Source organism: Asparagus officinalis, chromosome 8, assembly GCF_001876935.1.
Source record: "Asparagus officinalis chromosome 8, Aspof.V1, whole genome shotgun sequence".
NCBI classification, from domain to species: Eukaryota; Viridiplantae; Streptophyta; class Magnoliopsida; order Asparagales; family Asparagaceae; genus Asparagus; species Asparagus officinalis.
In genome coordinates this window covers 1,920,567-1,944,390 of record NC_033801.1, presented here as the reverse complement: position 1 = coordinate 1,944,390, position 23,824 = coordinate 1,920,567, and the positions used below count along the sequence as shown (strand labels likewise).

The window sequence follows — 23,824 nt, the reverse complement described above, 5'->3', positions numbered from 1 at the left end:
ACTTGAAGCAACGCCTCTTCACCCTTCGCATGAAGGAAGGTATGCGAATTAAAGACCACTTAGATGAACTTAACACTATTCTTATGGATTTAAAGAATATTGATGTTATTAAAGACCACTTAGATGAACTTAACACTATTCTTATGGATTTAAAGAATATTAATGTTAAAATTGACGAAGAAGATCAATCACTCATCTTGTTATGTTCATTACCTCATTCCTACGAAAATTTTGTCAATAGCATGTTATACGGTAGAGATACACTTTCTTTGGAGGATGTCAAATCCAGCCTTACATTCAAAAGAGTTAGGCAGAAAGTGTCTGTCGTAGGAGGAGAGGATCAAGCTGAAGGCTTGTTCGCTCGTGGTCGTTCTGAAAAGGGTGTTAGTGGTAGAGGCAAATCTAGAAACATGTCTAGATCAAAGTCCAGGCCAAGAAGAAATGTTGAATGTTATTACTGTCACAAATATGGGCATATAAAACCTAATTGTCCAGCGCTCAAAGCAAAGGACAATTCACAGTCAAAGTCTGGGGATGTAAAACCTTCAGTTGCCACTGTAACTGAAGAGTCTTCTAGTTCACATGATGTTCTTTCAGTTAGTGTTAATACTCATTCACAAGATGAGTGGGTTCTTGATTCGGGTTGTTCCTACCATATGTGTCCGCATAGGAATTGGTTTGTCACATATCAATCTATCGATGGTGGGAATGTCTTGTTGGGAAATAACATGCCTTGCAAGACTGTCGGTATCGGATCAATTAAGATTAGAACCCATGATGGTATTGTTAGAACATTGAGCAATGTCCGTCATATTCCGGAGTTAAAGAAGAACCTCATTTCTTTAGGCACCCTTGACTCAAATGGTTTTAAGTTTTCGGCTGAAGGTGGAGTTTTGAGAGTAAGTAAAGGCTCTCTTGTTGTGATGAAAGGAAAGAAGGTAAATACCCTCTATGTCCTTGAAGGCAGTGTAGTGACAGGTGCTGCAGCGGTGTCATCCTCAGAGGATTCAGATTCTGACACTACACGTTTGTGGCATATGCGGTTAGGGCATATGAGTGAGAGAGGACTGAATATATTGAGCAAACAAGGTCTGCTTTGTGGTCAGAAAACCAGCAAATTAGACTTTTGTGAGCATTGTGTTTTCGGCAAATACCATAGAGTATCCTTTAGTACCGGTGTCCATAGAACCAAAGGTACTTTAGATTATATCCATTCAGATGTTTGGGGTCCCTCTCAGGTTCCATCGAAAGGTGGAGCTCGTTTTCTGCTAACATTAATTAATGATTATTCCAGAAAAGTTTGGGTGTATCACAGGAAAGAAAGTGAAGCGCCTCAGAACCGACAATGGGATGGAGTTTTGTTCCACGGAGTTTGACCAGTTCTGCAAGAATGAAGGTATTGTGCGTCATCGTACAGTTCGGCATACACCACAGCAAAATGGAGTTGCAGAAAGGATGAACAGAACACTTTTGGAGAGAGCTCGGTGCATGCTCTCTAATGTCGGTTTGTCAAAAGACTTTTGGGCTGAGGCAGTTAATACAGCTTGCTATTTGGTAAACAGATCTCCTTCCACAGCAATTGATTTCAAGACTCCAGAAGAGGTATGGTCTGGTTCCCCTGCTGATTACTCTCATTTAAGAGTATTTGGTTGCTCTGCTTATTTTCATGTTAATGATGGTAAGCTTGAACCTAGAGCAAAGAAAGCTATCATTACTCTTATTTAAGAGTATTTGGTTGCTCTACTTATTTTCATGTTAATGATGGTAAGCTTGAACCTAGAGCAAAGAAAGCTATCTTTCTAGGATATGCTACTGGGGTGAAGGGATATAGATTGTGGTGTTCTGATCCCAAGTCACCTAAGTTTATTATTAGTAGGGATGTTACTTTTGATGAAAAATCCATGCTTCACCCGAGAAAGGAGTTTGTTATTGATACCACATGTACTGAAAAAGAGTCCAGCAAGTATGTGGAGCTAGAGAGCTCAGCTTCAAAGAGAGTGGGTTGCTCTGCTTATTTTCATGTTAATGATGGTAAGCTTGAACCTAGAGCAAAGAAAGCTATCTTTCTAGGATATGCTACTGGGGTGAAGGGATATAGATTGTGGTGTTCTGATCCCATGCCACCTAAGTTTATTATTAGTAGGGATATTTCTTTCGATGAAAAATTCATGCTTCACCCGAGAAAAGAGTTTGTTATTGATACTATAGGTACTAAAAAGGAGTCTAGCAAGTACGTGGAGCTAGAGAGCTCAGCTTCAAAGAAAGTGTTTGAGGGCGCTCATGTTGAACCAGTTGATACTGAGGAAGGTTCAACTTCAGATGCTGATACACCGCAAGAGCAACAGTATAATATTGCCACCGGGAGAACAAAAAGGCAGATCCGACCTCCTCAACGCTATGCAGACATGCTTGCTTATGCTTTGAGTGTAGCAGAATCGATTGAGGTTCCAGAACCTTCTACCTACAAGGAGGCTATTAGTGGCAATGAGGCTGCAAATTGGACTGTTGCGATGACTGAAGAGATGGAGTCTCTTCACAAGAACCAGACATGGGAGTTAGTGAAACCACCAAGGGGACAGAAGATCGTTGGCTGTAAATGGGTATTCAAGAAGAAAGAAGGAGCTCCGGATACAGATTCTGTAAGGTACAAGGCACGCTTGGTAGCTAAAGGCTACAGTCAGACCGAAGGTGTGGACTTCAATGAAGTATTCTCTCCAGTTGTAAAACACACCTCAATCCGCGTGTTGCTTGCCATGGTTGCTCATTTTAATTTGGAGCTTGAGCAACTTGATGTGAAAACGGCTTTTCTACATGGTGAGCTTGAGGAGCAGATCTTTATGCATCAACCAGAGGGATTCATTGTTGAAGGTAAAGAAGATCATGTGTGCAGGTTGAAGAAATCTCTTTATGGGTTGAAGCTGTCTCCGAGGCAGTGGTATTTGAGATTTGATACTTTCATGTTTGAGCATGGTTACTCTAGGAGTAAATATGATAGTTGTGTTTATCATAAAAAGCTCAATGATGGTTCTTTTGTATATTTGCTTTTGTATGTTGATGACATGTTGATTGCAGCTAAAGATATGTCAGAAATCAACGAGTTGAAATCTCAACTCAAACATGAGTTTGAGATGAAGGACTTGGGAGCAGCAAAGAAGATTTTAGGGATGGAGATCCACAGGAACATGCGAGAAGGAAGTTTATTCCTATCTCAGGAGAAATACATCAAGAAGGTGTTGGAGAGATTTGGCATGCTTGATGCCAAGCCTGTGAAGACTCCGCTTGCCGCTCATTTTTGTCTTTCAGCAGATTTTTTACCTCAGACTGAGGAGGAGGAGCAGTACATGTCTCATGTTCCTTATGCGAGTGCAGTTGGAAGCATTATGTATGCGATGGTTTGCACCCGTCCAGATATTTCACATGCAGTCAGTGTTGTGAGTCGGTATATGGATAAGCCTGGAAAGGTCCATTGGCAGGCTGTGAAATGGATACTTAGATATTTGAGAGGATCTGCTAATATTGGTTTGTATTTTGACAGGAACACAGACTCAGATTGCAGAATACTTGGCTATTCTGATTCAGATTATGCGGGCGATTTGGATAAGAGACGATCCCTGACAGGTTATATATTCACTCTTTCAGGTAGTGCCATTAGTTGGAAGGCGACTCTACAGTCGACAGTTGCTTTGTCTACTACAGAGGCAGAGTATATGGCAGTGACGGAAGCAGTGAAAGAAGCTATTTGGTTGAGAGGTTTGGTTGAAGATCTCGGCTTACACCAAGGTGTTACTACGGTATTTTGCGACAGCCAAAGTGCTATACATTTGACGAAGCATCAGATGTATCATGAAAGAACCAAACATATAGATGTCAGGTATCATTTTATCAGAGAAGTTAAAGTCATCAAGATTGAGAAAATTGGTACTGCAGATAATCCAGCAGATATGATGACGAAGCCCGTACCTTCGCGCAAGTTCGAGCATTGCCTCGAATTGCTTGGAGTTCAACAAAGCGAAGGTTAAGCCCGTAAGGGGCTTCTGGCGAGACAGCAAGAGTGAAGAGAAGAAGTTTTCATATTCAAAGTCAAGGTGGAGATTTGTTGTTTGACTTTGCCCATGAAAACAAAAATCACCAACCCCTCCACCTAACATTTTACTGTTCCACCTACCCTATTACAATATTTTATTAATATTTTGAGCCTATATAAGGAGGTGTAGGGAGAGGGTTTAAGAGCATCGAAAACTCAGTTGAGTAGAGAAAAGAAGAGAGAGAGAGAGAGAGAAGAGAGTGAGATAGAAAGAATTTGTCTCTTTTTTTGTGTGAGTCTCTGGCAAGAGAGTGATCTCCTCTTTGTAATCTTCTCTTTGGTGATTAGTGAATTTCTCTGCTGTTCTCGCCCGTGGACGTAGGTCATACTGACCGAACCACGTTAAATCCTGGTGTGCTGTTATATTTGTCCACTCTTGTATAAACATCTTCTGTGTTTGTGAAGCCCCTCCGCTGAAACAGCTCGGATAGAGCAGTTGAGCTCAGCTCTGAGGAACATGGAGGAGAATTACGAGGTTATGCTTGATAGAACAAGAAGTGAGATTGTTAGCGTGAAGCAAGAGATTGAGAAGCTTGAGACTGAAGCCAATGAGAAACAAGCCGAGTGGGATGCCAAAGAGTTGAATTTTGTAAATGTAATTAAAGGGTCTGAAGAAGAACTTGCTGCCTTCAAAGCTAAAATGGGAGAGGTGGAGCACGAAGTGGAGGTTGTGAAGGGAGATGGAGAGGAGATGGCTGTCAAAGCTAAAATGGGAGAGGTGGAGCACGAAGTGGAGGTTGTGAAGGGAGATGGAGAGGAGATGGCTGCTAAGTTGAGATTAGCTGAGGCAAGTGCGAGCAGTGCAAGTGAGGCTGTTGAAGAAGCAAAGACCGAGACTTTGAGATTGAAGGAAAGATTGTTGGATAGAGAGAATGAGTTGCAAAGTATCAGCCAAGAAAATGCTGAACTCCGAGCCAAAGAAGCTGACTCTTATCAGAAAATTGAATGAGTTGTCTGCATTGCTCTCTGAAGCCACAACCAAGAAGCCTGAGGAAAACGGTGAGTTATCAATCAGTGAAAAGGAGCACGGCTTGGTGACGAACTCAAAGGAACTTCCAGTGGAGAGTATCAGGGAGAGCAAAGAAGAAAAATTTGAATTAGAAAAAGACTAGAAGGTGAAGGATGAAAACGAAAATGCACATCAAAATGTAGGGGAGGAAGCATCAGTAGAAGTGGAAGTTAAAATGGAGAATGAGAGGGAATCTGTAGATGACAATGGGAGCTTGAAGATGGAAAGTGAAAGCTTTGACCATACAAATGGAGTGCCATTGGAGACCACTGAAGATGTTTCTCTCTCACCGACAAAGCAGCAACAACAGAAGAAGAAGAAGTTGCTTCAGAAATTTGGCAGTCTGCTGAAGGCTGTGAAATAATCTACATTGTACAATATTGGCATCATGCTTTTATGTTAAGAACGTGATATGCTTAAAGAAGAATAAGTATGAATATGCAAGATTCTGATTAATAGGCAATAACCCTGTTATTAAATTGTTCTTTGTGGAGTTTAGTTGAAGTAATTATCTGAAGAAAGCATTGCACTGTGTTAATGTTACATTGATCTCAATAGATCCAATGGTTATTGTTCTCTTCACTTTCCAACCATCCAGTGGATAGAGAACACGGTATGATTTTCACCTTTCATATGCATTCTTCTAAACTTACATTTTTGTTAAGTTTAAATATTTCAGATTCACCAGTTACGCATGCGTGCATTTGCACGTATCTGAAAACTAGTTTATCTGCACACATTTTCTAGTTTTTTGTGAACACCTTGCCTATTGATATCCAATTTTGCTTTACTAACAAGAGTTAATGACACATATTAATTAGTGGTTTTACTTATTTCTCTGAAACTTGCTTGTCTAACTATAACTGGGATAATTAGAAAAATTGCTGAAAAAAAGTTAACGCACCACCAAATTGAGCAATCATAAAGAAGTCAGACTGTCAATTTTTAAGTTTTTGAATAATAGAGGTTAATATATGTGTGATACTAACATACTTGACAAATTGACTCCTTCAAATATTTCTAATTTTTCTATGGTTGATTATTTATAATAAGCTTCTTAAAAGTATAAAATTTGCAGAAATGTCATCGAATAATGTGCATATAGCAGCTATGAATTCATAAAAAGTAATCGATAATGCTAAAACCATCTTCGATATGCTCTAATGAGAGTCATGTTTGATTTCTGGCAGGTATTCTCGCTTTCACCTCTCAAGAAGAAGGTGCATGGTGAATGGTTTTAGGGATTCTGCCTGTGTTATTTTTTTTTTTTGTGGATCGAGAGGAATCCCTACCATCACTTACCAATTCCGGTGCTGCTGCTGCTGCTGCTTTTAGAATACACGTCGATGTTCTTGATTCTTTCTACCGGCACTTGTTCCTGTTGTTTAGCTGGGATTGTTGGTTGCTTGTTTTGTTTATTTGTGGTTGCTGATTGTGTCTTTATGCTAGTATATCGTAGTCTCTGGACGTGGTTGTCTTGCTGCGGATGTATTATGAACTTATAATGGTCTGAACTAAAAGCTTGCTAGATTGTACAATTTTATTTTCTATAGTCAATACAAATATTATCTGTTGATTGCACAACTCAACTATCCCTATAAATCATCTGTTCATACTTCTTACTCTGAGCAGGCGTTTTCAGTATTAGTTCCTTGAACCTTGCATATTTTCCACCGGTACTCCACGTCATTGAAATTGCTAACAGGTCCCTCAAACCTTTGGTTATTTTGAAATTTTAGTCCCTCAAATCATGAAATCCTTATTAGGCCCCCCCAATTCATTGGTTATTTTTCGAAATTCGTCGCTCACACGTGAAGCGTGGAAGCTGCAAACTAGAGATAAACTAGTTCCTCATACCATTGAAATCACCATTAGGTTCTCAATTCCTCGTGTTAGGTTGGGGGTGGATACCAACCTACGACGGCGGAGGAGCTCCGACGAGCTCCAGGAAGACGCAGCGACAGTGGCGGAGTCGACGGTGAACCCCCCCCAGGCGAACGCGATGGTCGAAATTGGGCGAACGCGACCCTCAGCGAACGCGAACCTGACCATGGCGTCCCAGCTCGACGACCCTCGCGTTTGGGAGATGGCGACCCCCGCGTTCAAGAACTCCGACGTCCGCGTTCAGAGTCCCACACCCGCGTCCATCGCACCGCTGGCGACAGGTTGTCGCCAGCCTGTCATCGATTCGGCTATAAAAGAAGCCCCCCACGAGCCCTAGGGTTTTGCTCCTCCTCCCCGACTTGTTCTCTGGCGGCGGTGAAAAAACCTAACGCAGTAGCGTTCTCCCCCTTTAAACGCAGCAGCGTTCTCACAAAAATCGCAGCAGCGATTGTCTAATTAACCCCAGCTTTTCAACAGTGATTGAAGGGGGATTTTAAGAAGAGAGAGAAAAGAGAAGAGGGGTTTTATATTGTAGGTATTAACACTGTAGCTACAGTGTTTGTTTGAGGAATCTCAGTTTAGAGATTTGCTCTTGATTTGTAATTTCTTGTTAGATTAAATAAGAAATTGACCGTGTGGCTCCCGAGGACGTAGGCAGTTGCCGAACCTCGTAAATCTTGGTGTACTGTTCTCTATCTGCGTTTCCGTTGCATTAGGGATTTCAGCGTTAAATTCCCAACACCTCGTACCATTGAATTAATCTCGAACTCTTGGAATATTGATTTGATCTCTGCCGGGTATTACCATCGGACGGTGGAGGCCATCCTTCGCACGCCCGTTCTTTATAGACTCTTCAGAATTTCGATCAACATGATGACCTTGCTCGTGATCATCTCGGCCATCATATTATTGCCATATTGCACTTTTGGCCCCCCTGTAACGCCCTTTGAAGCTGAAGTCCAAGCCTTACTTGCTGGCCTTCGCCTCGCTCTTACTCATGGTTGGTTGAATATTGTTTTGGAATCTGATTGTTTGGACATTGTGCTCATGTTGCAAAGGCCAAAGGGTCATCTCTCACCCGCAACACCTGCCACCAATCTTAAGTTCTTGTTATGTTAGTCATGTTAACTCTTGTGCACGTATTTTAGTTCAATATGCTTGCGGATACAAATGTACATCATTCTCGGATGCCTGTGATGGTCCAAACTTTACCTACAATCAAATTCTCCCTGATGCTATGTAGCAGAATATTCCTTAAAAAAAAAATATCACGAAGCTAATTATTTTAACTATATTCATCTGCTTTAATGCCTAAAATGTACATCATGCTTTATTCCCTCTGACATCGCCACTGGAAAAAGCAAACAAGGTGTGAACGTGGAGTGGGGTCCACGAGTTTTGGGAAAATCGTGTGTGGAGCAGAATGTGGAGTGGGGTCCACGTGCTGGAAACTTGCGTGAGGAGCAGCAACGCGGTTTTCACTTACCGCGTGAAGAGAAGACAAATGACGGCCCACCCGATTACCTACGTTCATATAAATACCAAGTCTTTTGCTCTAGGTTTTCGTGCAAGGTGAAAAAAGGAGGCAGAGGTGAGAAAAGATTGCAGGCGGCTGATTTGGGAGCGTGTGCAAGCATTTGTTTATTTTCGGGTGGGGATTCTTTTCGGCGTGCAGTACAGAGCGCAAGGAGCTTTGTTGTTTTTACTTGTGTATCCCCTTTTGAGAGAATATTTGTGTGAGGGATCTGAGAGTTTGTGAGAGGGTTTTATTTGTGAAATTGTAAACCCCAATTATATCTCTCCCTCTATTAGTAGATCTCCCCCTCCTTGCCCCGTGGACGTAGGCAATTTGCCGAACCACGTAAAATTTGTGTTCTTGCCATGATTTGTAATAGCTTGTAGGTTCCCTCGACGCGCAGTCCTAGAGCTGACGAGAGGAAGAGCTGATATCTCACTTTGATGAGATATCTGGCTTTTGGTTCTTGTTTCCTTTGAGAAACGAGAATTTCATTGTGATCTAATCTCTTGTTGTGCACCTTGCACACCGGAGGTGCCGCCGAAATTTCCGCTGCGCACAACAAGTGGTATCAGAGCTCCGGATTGGACTTGGGAGCTTGTTTGAAGGATTCGCTGAAGGATTCCTATTTGAAGATTAGATCGATAATATGGGTGAAACAAGCACATCGGGATCGTCTCTTACGAAGACGATACATAGTTTGAGCATCAATAACATGAAGATTGATGTTCCGAAGTTCGACGGCAAGATTAATTTCGGATTGTGGAGGTGTCAGGTGATGGACGCCTTGGACGCTCAGAATTTAGAGGAGACTCTTGAGTTACAAGAGAAACCTGCCGAGATGGAAGCTAAGGTTTGGAAGAAGATGAATAGTAGGGCGTGTGGAGTTATTCGGTCATGCTTGACGCCGGATCTTATTTATGACGTGATGAACGAGACGTCGGCGAAGAAGATGTGGGAAACACTCAATGAAAAATATCTTACTAAGAGCATTGAGAATCGGCTTTACTTGAAGAAGAGGTTTTACCAGTTCAAGATGAAGAGGGGAGTTTCCATTAGAGAGCATGTTAACAACTTCACAAAGCTACTTTCAGACATGGCCAATGTGGATATCATGGTTGAGGATGAAGACAAGGCGATGCTACTTTTGTGTTCGTTGCCCGAGGATGATTATGGTACTTTTGTCCTAACTATAATTAATGGAAGAACCACTGTTAGTTACAAGGAGGTGACCTCAGCGTTAGTGAATTATGAGTTGAGGAAGAGTGTGGATGAGTCCTCCGAGAAGGCATCGGGAGATGCATTAGTAGTTCATGGCCGTGGTTCAAACCGAAGCATGAGGTCGCAGTCTAGAGGTGCACATCGTGGGATTCGTAGGAATCAGTGTGTCTTTTGTAAAGATGATGGACATTGGAAAGCCGAATGCCCAAAGTTAGATCGAGCCGAGAAGAATAAGGGGAAAGCTGTACAAGCTTCAGAGGTGAATGTTGTTAAGACTAGTGGCAACAATTCAGATTCGGATTCTTCGGGCTATTCGTTGTCTGCACTACCGTCAGTTTGTGTTGCCAACTCTACAGAGTGGATGTTAGATTCGAGTGCTTCATACCACGTTTGCCCTAGGAGGGATTGGTTCTCCAGCTTTCGGAAGTTGGAAAGAGAGGATGTTGTGCTCATGGGGTAATGGACATGCATGCTCTATTGGTGGTATTGGTACCGTTCGTATTCGGATGTATGACGGAGTGATTCAGGAGTTGGATGAAGTGAGGTTCGTTCCGCAGTTGTCGAAGAACATCATTTCACTAGGAGCTTTGGTGGCATCTGGCTATAAAGTGACCTTGGTGGATGCACGTTTGAAGGTCACATCGGGGTCCATGATTGTGATGAAGGGCATCAGAAGGAGCAATTTGTATTATTTACTTGGAAGCACGACGATTGATAGCGAAATGACGACTTCATTAGATTCGGCTAGACTGTGGCGTTGTTTGATGCTGGGTTATTTGATTGGTAATGCCGTGCATAGGTTGTTGAGGAGTGCTATGACCTACAGTTTGAAGTCCTGTGAACCCATTGGTATGAGCGAGAAGACCGAGATGGAGTTTGGCACTTCTATCCATCATTCGAGGGGTTTTCTGAGGGGTGTTCATTCAGGCATTCTGGGGCCTTCCAAGGGAGCATCATTGGGAGGTAATAGGTATGTGGTTTCCGCAGTTGGGGATTGCTCTAGGCATTGGTGGGTTGCAACCAAGTCCCGTTGGTGTGAAGTCCTAGAAGCCCGCAACAGATGGAGGAAGTGTGTTGGTAGAAAGGTAACCCGACGTTCTGATTATGGTAGGGGTTCTTTCTTGCGTTTGTGCCGAGCTCACGGCAATTGGAGACACTTCATTGGTGTGGAAACTTTAAGGCGACGTGATGAGATGGCAGATTTGGGTAGTTGTTCCTTTCTGGAGGAGGATCGGCGTTTGATGTCAAGCATTGGCATTGATGTGCGGGCTACGACATGTTTGGTCATCTTATGTATAAGTTGCTGACTGCTGCATGTAGAGATTTTGGATCTGGTGGAGCTGCTTCAGATTTTGGGTTGCGTCGTATGTTTGGCTACCCAGCACTTGGTCACATCGTGGATGTGAGATTTGATCCGATAGCACATTTGGGATTCAGAGGCGTGTTTGATTATCAGGTATTATATTCTGACTTTGTTCTGAGCAGATATGTCATGTTTGACTCTCGGCAGGTGGAGAGTGGTGATCAGATATTTGGGACATCGCAGCGGGTGGAGAGTGATGCTAGTGGTGATCAGATATTTGGGACATCGCAGCGGGTGGAGAGTGATGCTACTCCACGTTGGGTGGAAACTCCAGATCATACTGCATCTCCACGTTGGGTGGAAACTCCAGATCATACTGCATCATTTGGGATTCCAGCTGATGTGACACAGATTGAGAATTGTGTTGATTTGGATGCAGATGATAGGTTGATTGATTCGAGTACAGCTGATAGATGTAGTCTGCATATGGCCATTGGTTCATCTTAGGTGGAGATGTTTGGATTGTTTCAGTTTGGGGCCATTGGAGGTACTATCAGCCGTAGACTTGATCGTGATATTGGAGAAGGGTTGCGAACTCTTCTATTGGATTGAGGTCGTTAGCGACCATTTGGGTGAACTACGTTCGGCTTGATTCCTTGGGCAAGAGGATACGTAGGCAGTCTTTATGATGCAGCCGGGTTTGGATTAGTTGATGGGGGTGAGATCGATTTGGTGAGTAGATACCGATGTTTGGGTGAGTGTTCGCACTCCCGTTTGAGTCTCGACTTGTGTGGCTGGAGTCCGTTGTCATGAGTCCGTTGCCGTGGCGTACTGGATGCAACAAGTGAGACATTTGTTTTGGTTGGTGTCGGCTCGGTTTTGGAAAAACTTCACCGAGGTGGAGAATTATGAACGTGGAGTGGGGTCCACGAGTTTTGAGAAAATCGTGTGAGGAGCAGAATGTGGAGTGGGGTCCACGTGCTGGAAACTTGCGTGAGGAGCAGCAACGCGGTTTTCACTTACCGCGTGAAGAGAAGACAAATGACGGCCCACGCGATTACCTACGTTCATATAAATACCAAGTCTTTTGCTCTAGGTTTTCGTGCAAGGTGAAAAAAGGAGGCAGAGGTGAGAAAAGATTGCAGGCGGCTGATTTGGGAGCGTGTGCAAGCATTTGTTTATTTTCGGGTGGGGATTCTTTTCGGCGTGCAGTACAGAGCGCAAGGAGCTTTGTTGTTTTTACTTGTGTATCCCCTTTTGAGAGAACATTTATGTGAGGGATCTGAGAATTTGTGAGATTGTAAACCCCAATTGTATCTCTCCCTTTATTAGTAGATCTCCCCCTCCTTGCCCCGTGGACGTAGGCAATTTGCCGAACCACGTAAAATTTATGTTCTTACCGTGATTTGTAATAGCTTGTAGGTTCCCTCGACGCGCAGTCCTAGAGCTGACGAGAGGAAGAGCTGATATCTTACTTTGATGAAATATCTAATTTTTGGTTCTTGTTTCCTTTGAAAAATAAGAATTTTATTGTGATCTAATTTCTTGTTGTGCACGTTGCGCACCTCCCAAAATTTCCGGTGCGCACAAGACAAGGGACTCTCGCTCACTGCGAGAAAAAAGGCGGGGAATATTTGATAAAAGATCAAGCCCCAGCTCTTGATGCGTTTTCCTCTCTCTCTCTCTCTCTTCAATGGCGGCATCATCCACCGAGGAGACCCGATTCACGATAGGCTGTGCTTTGTCCTCGAAGAAACAAAACACCGTCATCAACCCCTCTCTCCTCTCCCTCGCCTCCTCTCGCGGCCTCAACCTCATCCCCATCGACCCCTCGATCCCCATCTCTTCCCAGTCCCGGCACCTCGATGTCATCGTCCACAAGCTCTACGATGACGCTTGGGTCTCTAATCTTGACGAGTTTGCGTCCGAGAACCCCTCCGTGCTGGTCATCGATCCTCCAGGATTGATCAAGAGGGTTCAGGATAGGATCTCGATGGCTAGGTTTGTGGCTGAGCTGAAGGTTCCATCGAATCCAGAGGTAAATTTCGGATTTTCTTTGTTTTTTCTCTTTTTTTTGGGAGATGGGCTTTCGTTTTGGGGATCTCTCCGGGTGGCGAGGTGATAAAAAATGATGATTTTGAGGGAGGTTTTGTTGTTTTAATTTTGCACCGTCTTCTATTTCTGGTTATTAATGTGTGTTATTTCTTCAGCTCTGAAATAGAGTCTGGATCTATTTTTGCAGCTTGCTTTTTGTTATGAGTTTGCTTGTTGTTATGAGTTTTACCTTGCAAGTTCTTGGCATTTCCATTGGTTTTTGTTGCCTATTTTTGGGCTAAAATACCATATCGGCCTAAATAGTGACACCCTTTTACCATTTTGGTCTAAAAAACGACGCCGGTAACAATTTAACCTAAAGAATGACAAATCGACGACAAATAGACTTTTCTGATCGCCAGAGTTATTTTTTTAGCAAAAAAAACTATAGAAATTTTATTTTAGAGGCCACTGAAAGTCTCTCATCCTACACATGACCCCCCCCCCCCCCCCCACACACACACAAAAAAATTTCTGAAATTTGTGAAAAACATCATCTTTTTCCGCTATCTTCTTCTTCCTCCTTTTCACCATCTTTTCTATTCCCTTATTCTTCTTCTACCCTAACATTCCCTCCTCCATCACTCCCTCTCCTAACTTATTTCATGGATCATCACACTTACTTTCTAATTTCCTTCATCTCCTCAAATCTCTTTTGCTCCAAATCCCCAATATCTCCTTCCACTCTTCCATTCCCTCTTCCTTCTTCTCCTCTTCCTTTCGCTCACTCTCTCCCAACACTCAAAATTAAACGTTCCAACACAAATCTTAACCTCATTTGTCTCTTCTTTTCTTGCACTCTCTCTTCCTCCTTACTTCCTACTCCACTTTCATCCTCTAATCATTAAAAATAATAGTCTCCTTAAGAATGAGGATATGTGAAAGAAAGGAGAGAGAATAATAACGATTGGGAAAAGAAAATAATAAAAGAGATGACAAGAAGGATGAAGGAAAAAATAGTGTGAAGAGAGGGAGAGAGTTCTTTTTACAAATTTTGAAACTTGAGGGGTTAAATCGGAAAATATGAGAAATTTGAAGGGTATATATGAAAATTTCTTAATTTTCTTGCTTAAAAATCGCTTTTGGTGATCAGAAATGTTTATTTGTCGCCGATTTGTTTCTTTTTAGGTTAAATTATCGTCGGCGTCACTTTTTAGACCAAAGTGGTAAAGATGTGACACTATTTAGGTCAATTTGGTGTTTTAGCCCATCTTTTTGTGTTCAATTTATATATTTTGACCACTGTGGGGACCGTAAATTCTGCATTATTTTAGATTTCTGGTCAACGGGTTTTGTCATTTAGCCCTTAGACATGCGTGTTGAGAAAAGCGGGGCTATTGATTGACCTTTCCCCCTTTTCCTATAGATAAAACGGATTAAGAATTCAAATGATAATAAAATGATTACAAGAGATAATCAGTAGGACATCGATATTTTTAATGTGGAAAACTCTTCAACTGAAGGTAACAACTGCGGGACCTAGACCAAAAAAACATCCACTATGATTATAATGGGTACACAATATTTCCTCCGAAGACACTTGGCTAGAAACACGCCAGCAACAAAGAGGGAAGAAAAGATAACTTCTTTTACACTGGAGAAGGAACAAAAAAGTCTTTCTTTTTCTCTTTATCTCCCCCACTTTTTACTAACTCAATTCTCTTTGATTGGGTTTACTTCTGCTTGTTGCTATGCTTCTTCTTCAGATAGAGGTGTGGAGTATTTATACGAGAAGCGGGGTCAAGGGAAAACAACATGCTCTCGCAAAACTACGTAAGCTATGATGCTAGCGAACAATGTTTGACAAACTCTCTCCTAGTTTCTTCGTTTCACGTTTTCAACATTCATGTGAAATTTACACATCTTAGTCAACTCTCAGTAAATGAGAGAAATCCACACAGAAAAAAAAAACACTTATGGTTCAAATCCCTCCAAAAATAGGAGGGACTCACACAATGATTCTCCCCTTCTCAACTATTTGGAGAGGTCCATCCTGCTAGTTTTATATTGAGGTCAAACTTACCCCTAGGAACGGCTTTCGTCATCATATCGGCAGGATTCCTATCAGTGTCAATCTTCTGCAGTAGCATACTCTTTTTTGAATATCGAATGATAAAGGAACCGACAAAGGCCTCCAAAAATAGGAGGGGCCCACATAGGAAGAGAAGCTTTGCAGTAGCATATTCTCTCTAGAATATCGAATGATAAAGGAGCCAACAGAGAAGCTTCTACAGTAGAATACTCACTCTGGGAACGGTCTTCCCTAGGACAAGTTTGATCTCTCCAAATAGTAGGATGGACTTCTCCAAATAGTCGGGAGGGGGAGAATTATTGTGTGGGTCTCTCTTATTTGTGGATGGATTTGAACCATAAGTGTTTTTTCTTTATGTAGGTATCTCTCATTTATTGAGAGCTGTAAATTTCACGTGAATTTTGAAAATGTGCAATGAAGAAGACAAGGGCAGAGTTTGTCAAACATTGTGGGTTAGCATTATATAGCTCATTTTGCTTTGCGGAAGCGTGTCGTTTTTCCTTCGACCCCGTTTCTCTTATAAATACTCCACACTTCCGGCTCAAGCAGAAGCATAGCAACGAGCAGAAGTAAACTCAATCACAGAGAATTGAGTTAGTGCTAAGGGCAAGAAAGAGATATAAAGAAAGAGAGTTAGTTCTTTTTTGTGCTCCTTTTCCGGTGTAGAAGTCCTCTTTTCTTCCCTCTTTGTTGCTGGTGTACTTCTAACCAAGTGTTTAAGGAGAAAATATTGTGTATTCATTATATTCATAGTGGAAGTTTTTTTGGACTTGGTCCCGTGGTTTTTACCTTCAGTCGAAGGATTTTCCCCGTTAAAAATATTAGTGTCCTGCTAATTATCTCCATGTCATTTTATTATTATTTGCCTTCTTAATCCGTTTTATCTACAGGGGAAGGGGAAAAGGTCAATCAAGCACCCTGCTTTTCCCAACAAAACATAATATTATGGAAAAAACTTGTTTGGTTTTTCTTTTTTCGGTGAATGAAATTTATTGTTAATTCATATTTTGATTTTATGGCTCCTTATTAACTAGAAGTGTGTTAAAGTTTCTTCCAATTTTCATTTCTTATCAACATGTATAACGGCCGATGTGGGATCTTTTACCTTCCTCTCCGTGCAGGTTAATTCCGATCGCCGACTCCAGAATCAGCACCCTTGCACCTTCGGAATCCCCGAGCAAATCATTGTCCACGATACAGCTACTCTTAATGACCCTGCTATTCTTGCTGGTCTGCGGTTCCCTGTCATTGCCAAGCCCCTCGCTGCTGATGGAAGCAGCAAATCCCACAAGATGGCCCTCGTCTTTAATCACAAGGGCCTCTTGAAACAAAACCCTCCGCTCGTCTTTCAAGAGTTTGTCAACCATGGTGGAGTTGTCTTCAAAGTTTATGTCGCTGGAGATTATACAAAGTGCGTCAAGAGGAAATCCATACCTGATCTCTCCGGTGAGAGATTGGCAACATTTGAACAAGGGGGGTTCGTGTCATTTTCCCAGATATCGAACATGACAGTGGCTGAAAATGAGGTAGATGTGATGAAAATGCCACCTGAGAACTTTGTCACTGAGATAGCGAGAGGGTTGAGGACTGCTATGGGATTGAATCTCTTCAACTTTGATATGATTAGGGATGAGAGGATTGGGAATCATTACCTTATAATTGATATAAATTACTTCCCAGGATATGAGAAGTTGCCAGGATATGAGACGATGTTAACCGATTTCTTATGGAGTTTGGTTCACAAAGAGCAAGAAGATGGTTCAGGTTCAGCTGTGGGAGGTGATGATGAAAAGTTGAAGCACCGCACTGGAAGTAGCGACAACGATGAAGAAGTAGAGAAAGTGGGATGATGTCCTACACATTTTGCCTCTCTCCCTTTCTTCCATGTGCTGTAAACCAAAGTTTTCATAATCGTCGACATGATAATAAACAGATATAAGTGAACAAATATTCAAAGCTAGTATCCATCTGAAACAGTCAAACAGTAAATATTGGTCAAAAGAATCAGAAATTTATCTGAAGACACATTTCAATTCGTATACTTAATATGGTTGATGGTGTTGTTGAAAGTTTCCCCCCTCATGTTACGAATATTTCTATCATGTTTTCGGATATTCAATGGCGGCATTTGAATCTTGGTCATGTCAACAAGCGAGGCTATGGGACATACCAAAAGTGGAACGAGAATGCTACATAATGGCGAAATTAATAGTATAGGAGCTAACCAAATCCATATTAATAATTAAGAGGGCTTAGGAGATAGTACTTAATTTATTTGTATATTTTTGGATGGTTCACAATTAGCTCTTTTCTTGAACAAACAATAAATCATTGAGAAAGAAAAATTTTTATTCAAAATAAAAAGATCACACACACTTGGGACACATGAATATTGTCACGCCCCGAGTCCATGAGCCAATTGGTGCGATGTAAGCCGTGAGACCCATTGAGTATAGTGCGCTGTATGGTTCAAACCACTGTCAAAATCAACTAGTCGATGCTGTACTTGGATCCTTAAGAAAGAAATAAATTTATTCAAAAAAAAAAAAAGATCACACGCACTTGGACACATGAATATTATCACACCCTGGGTCCGCGAGCCCATTGGTGCGATGTAAGCCGTGAGACCCATTGAGTACAGTGCGTTAACAGGGTGATTTAACGAACATTTCATTAATAGGGGAAAAAAAAAGATGGGTGTGTACGTAGGTGCGTGTGTGGGTTAGAGGGGGGATGGGGTTGACATGGTGGGGGGTTGGATTTGGAGATTGTACCCCTAAAAAAAGCCGATAAAAGAAAGAAGAAAATCAAATAATGAAAGAAATTCTAACACGATTTCATTGCATAGTAAACTAATAAAAATAGGTGTGATGTTTTTATCAGAGAAACTATCTTTCATATTTACTGCCTAGACATTAAAATAAAAAAAATTACCGTTGGGATTGAACACTGAGCTTCAGAAGAACAACAATGCCAATTCTCTTCCTCCCTGCACCATTGAGAACAGGAAATTTGCCAGTTGACGAAACGTTTTTGCAAACTTAAAAAGCACAAAAACATGAAAATTGGAATCCAAAATAAATGTTTCTCATAGTATTTTCTTGTCTCTCCCTCCCAATTTATCGCTAACATACATTGCATAGATGTGGCGGAAACAATGAATTTGGAGTCCAGGATTCGCAACTTTCCTAGTGCGTTATCATGAAATCTTATTAGATACGCATACATGAACCCAAGATGTGCATATACATTGCACCATACAATATCCATTAATTAAAAATTTCAATTCCACAATGTACTATCAAGCTCAGTATAACAACAATATACATGATTGTGGTTTCAAATTAGAATCTTCAACTTGTATAGGAGATTGCTAAATTTTGCAAATTGTGCAAACCCATAAAAGCACGAAAATATGCAAATGTAGTGGGTTAGCCCACGGGAATCGCAAATTTTCTTATTTAATTGCTATTGGGTCAAAATGAACAAAAATGGACAAAAATCGTGTGTTATAACCAATAAAAATTGTGAATTCTCAAGTACGCTTACTTATTGTTATTTGATCAAAATAAATAAAAATTAATTAAAATCATGGATCATATCCCATAACTCACAATTGTGTAGTACACTTAAGTTGTTACCATTGGATCGAAAGAAATGAAATGCCCAAAAATTAATGGTGGGTTATGACTCATGATAATTGTGAACTTTGAAGTGTACGCTTCATTAATTGCCATTAGGCAAAAATAGGAAAAAAAAAGGAAATTAAAGTTTGTGAGTTAAAGCCCATGAAATTATGTATTTTAAGCTATACATACATATTTGTTATTTGGTCAATGAATGAAAATTACGAAAAATCATTGGTTATAGTGCATGAAAATCATTTCATGAACTATAACCCAATGACAATTAACCATGCATAAAAAAATTTCATAATTTTCATGGGTTATAACCAATGATTATACTCAATGAACAAAAAATTACATGAATAATAGGCCAAAATTCAAGATTCATGAGCTATAACCTATGTTTTTTGGCCATTTTCAGACGTTTTGACCCCTTGAAAAAAAAAATGAAATTATGGAGGCAAAAATTCACGATTTCACGGGCTACATAACCTATGATTTTTGGCCATTTTAAGTCATTTTGACCCATGGCCAATAATATTGCGAATGCCGAAATTCATATTTTCATAAGCTATAACCAACAAATTTTGTCCATTTTTATTCATTTCGACCCATTGGCAAAAAATTTCGTGAAGGCTAAATTTTACGATTTCATGAGATATAAGTCATGATTTTTATTTTTGTCATTTCATCCCATATGCAAATAAAATTTGCGCTGGCTAAAATTCACGATTTCATAAGTTATAACCCATTATTTTTTACCATTTTTAATTGTTCTGATTCATTGGCAAATAATTTTCAGAGTCCACACTTTCACAATTTTATGAGTTAGAAATGACCAAAAAAATAGTGGATAATAGCCTGTGAAATTTTGATCACTGCGAAATTATTTGCTAAACGACTAAAAATGGCAAAAAATAATGATTTATGACTCATGAAATCGTAAATTTTGACCTCCATCAATTTTTTGCCAATGGGTCAAATGACTAAAAATGGTAAATAATTAGTCATTTCATGAGCTACAACCCACAATCGTAGTTATAGCATGATTAATATGCCACAATTTTTTGTATGCATGATTATTTGGCCAAAATTCATGATTTCATAAGCTATAAGATCCAATTTTTGGCCATTTGTAGTTCTTTCGACCCATTGAAAAATAATTTTGCAGAGTCTAAAATTTACAATTTCATGACCTATACCTCACAGTTTTAGGTCATTTTTAGTCATTTCGACCCATTGGTAAATAATTTTATGGAGACCAAATTTTATGATTTCATGAGCTATAACTCACGAATAAAAATAACCAAAAATCATGGTTAATAATAGCTCATGAAATCGTGAATTTTGGTCTAGAGAAATTGTTTACCATTTAGTCAAAATGACTAAAAGTAGTCAAAAATCAAAAGGTATAGCCCATAAAATTTTTAGTATTGGACTCCAAAAAATATTTGCCAATGGGTCCAAATGACTACAGATGGCTACGAATTGTGGGTTATAGCTCATAAAGTCATAAACTTTATCCTCTGTGAAACTATTTGCCAATGCGGTCAAATGATTGAAAATAGCAAAAAATTATGAGTTATAGGTCACAAAATCGTGAATTTTGATCTTAGTAAAATCATTTGCTAGTAGGTTGAAATGACTAAATGACAAAAATTATGGGTTATAACTCATGAAATTATGGATTTTAGGCTGTATAAAATTATTAGCCAATGATCAAAATGGATAAAAATGCTACAAAATCCTGGGTTATAACTAACAAAATTATGAATTTTGAACTTTATGAAATTATTTGCAAATGGGTCGAAGCGACTAAAATAGCAAAAAATTGTGGATTATCGCTAATGAAATCGTAAATTTTTTGCGTCCATAAATTTATTTGCCAACAGGTCAAAATGACCAAAAATTTAGAAAAATAGTGGGTTATAACTCAAAATTTATGAATTTTGGTCTCAACAGAACTATTTGCCAATGAGTGGAAATAACTAAAAATGGCAAAAATAATGGGTTACGGCTCAAAATATTATGAATTATTATCGATGGACAAATGTTAGTCAATGGGTGGAAACGAAAAAATAGCTAAAAATCGTGGGTTATAGCTTATGAAGTCATGAATTTTGACTTTCATGAAATTACTTTCCTATGGGTCGAGAAAATAAAAATGGACAAGTATAGTGGGTTATACTTTATGAAATTGTTAACTTTAGACTTTGTAAAATTATGTACCAATAGTTTGAAGCTATTAAAAATGTCTAATAATTGTGTGTTAGAGCTCATGAATTCGTGAATTTTGGTCTCCACAAAATTATTTGGCAATGGTTCAAAACGATTAAAAATAGCCAATAATGGTGGGTTTTTTTGCTTATAAAAATTGTGAATTTTGGCTCACATGAAATTATTTGCCAATAGGGCGAAATGACTAAAAATGATAAAAAATCGTGGGTCATTGCTCAAGAAATCGTGAAGTTTGGACTCTGCAAAATTATTTACCTAAGGTTCAAAATAACTTAAAATTGTCCAATAATCATGGGTTACGATTCATGAAATCGTGAATTTAGCCTTTATAAAATTATTTGTCAATGAGTGTAAATGACTAAATGGGAAAAAATCATGTGTTATAGCTCACAAAATCGTGAATTTATTTTTCATAAAATTACATTCCAATGGGTCAAAATAAACAAAAATAGCCAAAATCATGGGTTATAGCTCATAAAATCATAAATTTTAACCTCCACGAAATTATTTACTAACAGTCGTAATTACTAAAAATGGCCAAAATTGAGGGTTAAACTCACGAAATCGTAAATTTTGGTATCCAAGAAATTATTTTCTAATGGGACAAAATAAAAATAATGGCAAAAAATCATGCACTATAGCTCATGAAATCATGGATTTTAGCTTCCATAAAATTAATTGCCAACATATTATAACATCTAAAATAGACCAAAAACATGGGTTATAACTCACAAAGTCATTAACTTTGGTTTTTACGAAATTACATGTTAATAGGTCAAAACGACTAAAACAGGTAAAAAATCGTGGGTTGTTTAGCTCATAAAATTGTGAAGTATAGACTCTATAAAATTATTTACTAATGGTTTGAAACGATTAAAAATATTCAATAATTATGGGTTTTAATTTATGAAATTGTGAATTTTGACCTCCAAAAAATTCAATAATTGTGGATTATAGTTTATAAAATTATGAATTTTGACCTCCATAATACTATTTTCCAATGGGGCAGAATGACTGAAAATGGCAAAAAAATTAGAGATTACAATGAAATCATGAATTTTAGCCTCCATGAAATTATTTGCCAATGGGTTGAAATTACTAAAATAATAAAAAATTAAGGGTTATAGTTTATGAGCTCATAAAATTTAGTCTCTATGAAATTATTTGCCACTGGGTTGAAATAACTAAAAATGACAAAATATTATTGGTTATAGCTCATAAAATCGCGAATTAAGACCTCCACAAAATTATTTGCTAATGAGTCCAAACGACTAACAATAGCAAAATTGGTGGAATGTTGCTTATGAAATTGCGAATTTTAATCTTTGTAGAGTTATTTGCCAATGGGTCGAAATGAAAAGAATGTCCAGAAATCTCAGGTTATATCTTGTGAAATCATCAAATTTATCATCAAGAAAATTATTTACCAACGGGTCGAAACAACTAAAAACCAAAAAATATTGGATATAGCCCATTACATTATGAATTTTGGCCTTCATGAAATTATTTGCCATTTGGTTGATGTGACTAGTAATGGAAAAAATCATGAGTTATGGCTTATTTATGTTGGGGATTCGAAACAATCAATCGAACCCTTGCCCTTCCGGACCTTGTGTTGAAAGTAGGAAAGTAGGAATAAACCACAAATAAAGATCTAACCTTGTAAAAACAGTAAAAGAGACGAACACACAGATTTAACGAGGTTCGGCAACGTGCCTACGTCCTCGGGAGCCACACCACACAATCTTTCTATTAATTGAAGAAGAAAATACAAGCTCTCAAACAAGGAGTAAATCTCTCTGAGATTCTCTCTCTTAGCAGCCAAAAAACTCCTTTTTTTATGTCCTCTAAACCCTAAAATCGTTTGGGGTATATATAGAATCCTGGTTGAAACAGATTCCTAAATAGATCAGGAAACTGTCTGGACGATTCGCGGTCGACCGCCGTGCCAAGGCCGGTCGACCGGCCAGAGAAAAATCTGTTTACAGGGTCCTGTGCACATTTGCGGTCGACCGCAGCGGCCACGCCGGTCGACCGACCAGAGCGAAAACTTCTTCTCAGTCTCCTGCAGTGCACGCGGTCGACCGGCTCTGCCACTGCGGTCGACCGCACAGTCTTCTGACTGTTTTCTTCGTCTTTTCGATTGCAGCTTTGGGTCTACACACTTAGACTAACAATCTCCCACTTGGAGACCAAAGCGTCATCAACGAGCTCACCCGAACTCTCCCCTTCTTCGCATGTATCTTTTCCCCCGAAAAATTCTTTCTTCAATCAACATCCCGACGATCGCGCCGATCCTCGTAGTGTGGCTCCGCCTTCGTCTTCTACTCGTGAAGGCCAACTGAAGTTGCGCACAACTCCAGTTTCTCAATGGTGACTGCCTTCGTCAACATGTCCGCCGGATTTTGACTCCCCAAAATCTTCATTAAGTGCAACTTTCCGTCCTCGATCAGCGAGCGTATAAAATGGTATTTAACGTCGATGTGCTTCGTTCTGGCATGATATACTGGATTCTTGGCAAGATGTATAGCGCTCTGGCTATCACAATAAAGAACTCCTCTCCCTTGCTTCAGATCCAACTCTTCCAAGCACCCGTTCAACCAGATCATCTCCTTACTTGCTTTAGTCACCGCGACATACTCAGCCTCGGTTGTAGACAAAGTCACAATCTTCTGCAGACGTGAGACCCAGCTCACTGCTGTCGACGCTAAGGTATAAACATACCCCGTGGTGCTTCGCCTCGTATCATGATCACCGGCGAAGTCCGCATCCACGTATCCCTGCAGCACCAACTCCTTCCTCCTGAAACATAGTGGC

At 39.9% G+C, this 23,824-nt stretch overlaps 1 protein-coding gene across 1 annotated transcript; it reads left to right on the top strand.

The window, feature by feature from the left end:
• On the top strand, positions 12,628–17,182 carry LOC109822557 (inositol-tetrakisphosphate 1-kinase 5-like). The gene is made up of 2 exons (XM_020388777.1): positions 12,628–13,055; positions 16,265–17,182. The coding sequence occupies exons 1-2, from the start codon at positions 12,711–12,713 to the stop codon at positions 16,991–16,993; spliced, it is 1,074 nt and encodes a 357-aa protein (XP_020244366.1). The 5' UTR covers positions 12,628–12,710; the 3' UTR covers positions 16,994–17,182.

Coding starts and splice junctions, on each gene's coding strand:
- LOC109822557 (XM_020388777.1), top strand. CDS start 12,711: ATGGCGGCATCATCCACCGAGGAGACCCGATTCACGATAGGCTGTGCT. Junction 13,056..16,264: donor AGGTTCCATCGAATCCAGAG/GTAAATTTCGGA, acceptor CTCTCCGTGCAG/GTTAATTCCGATCGCCGACT.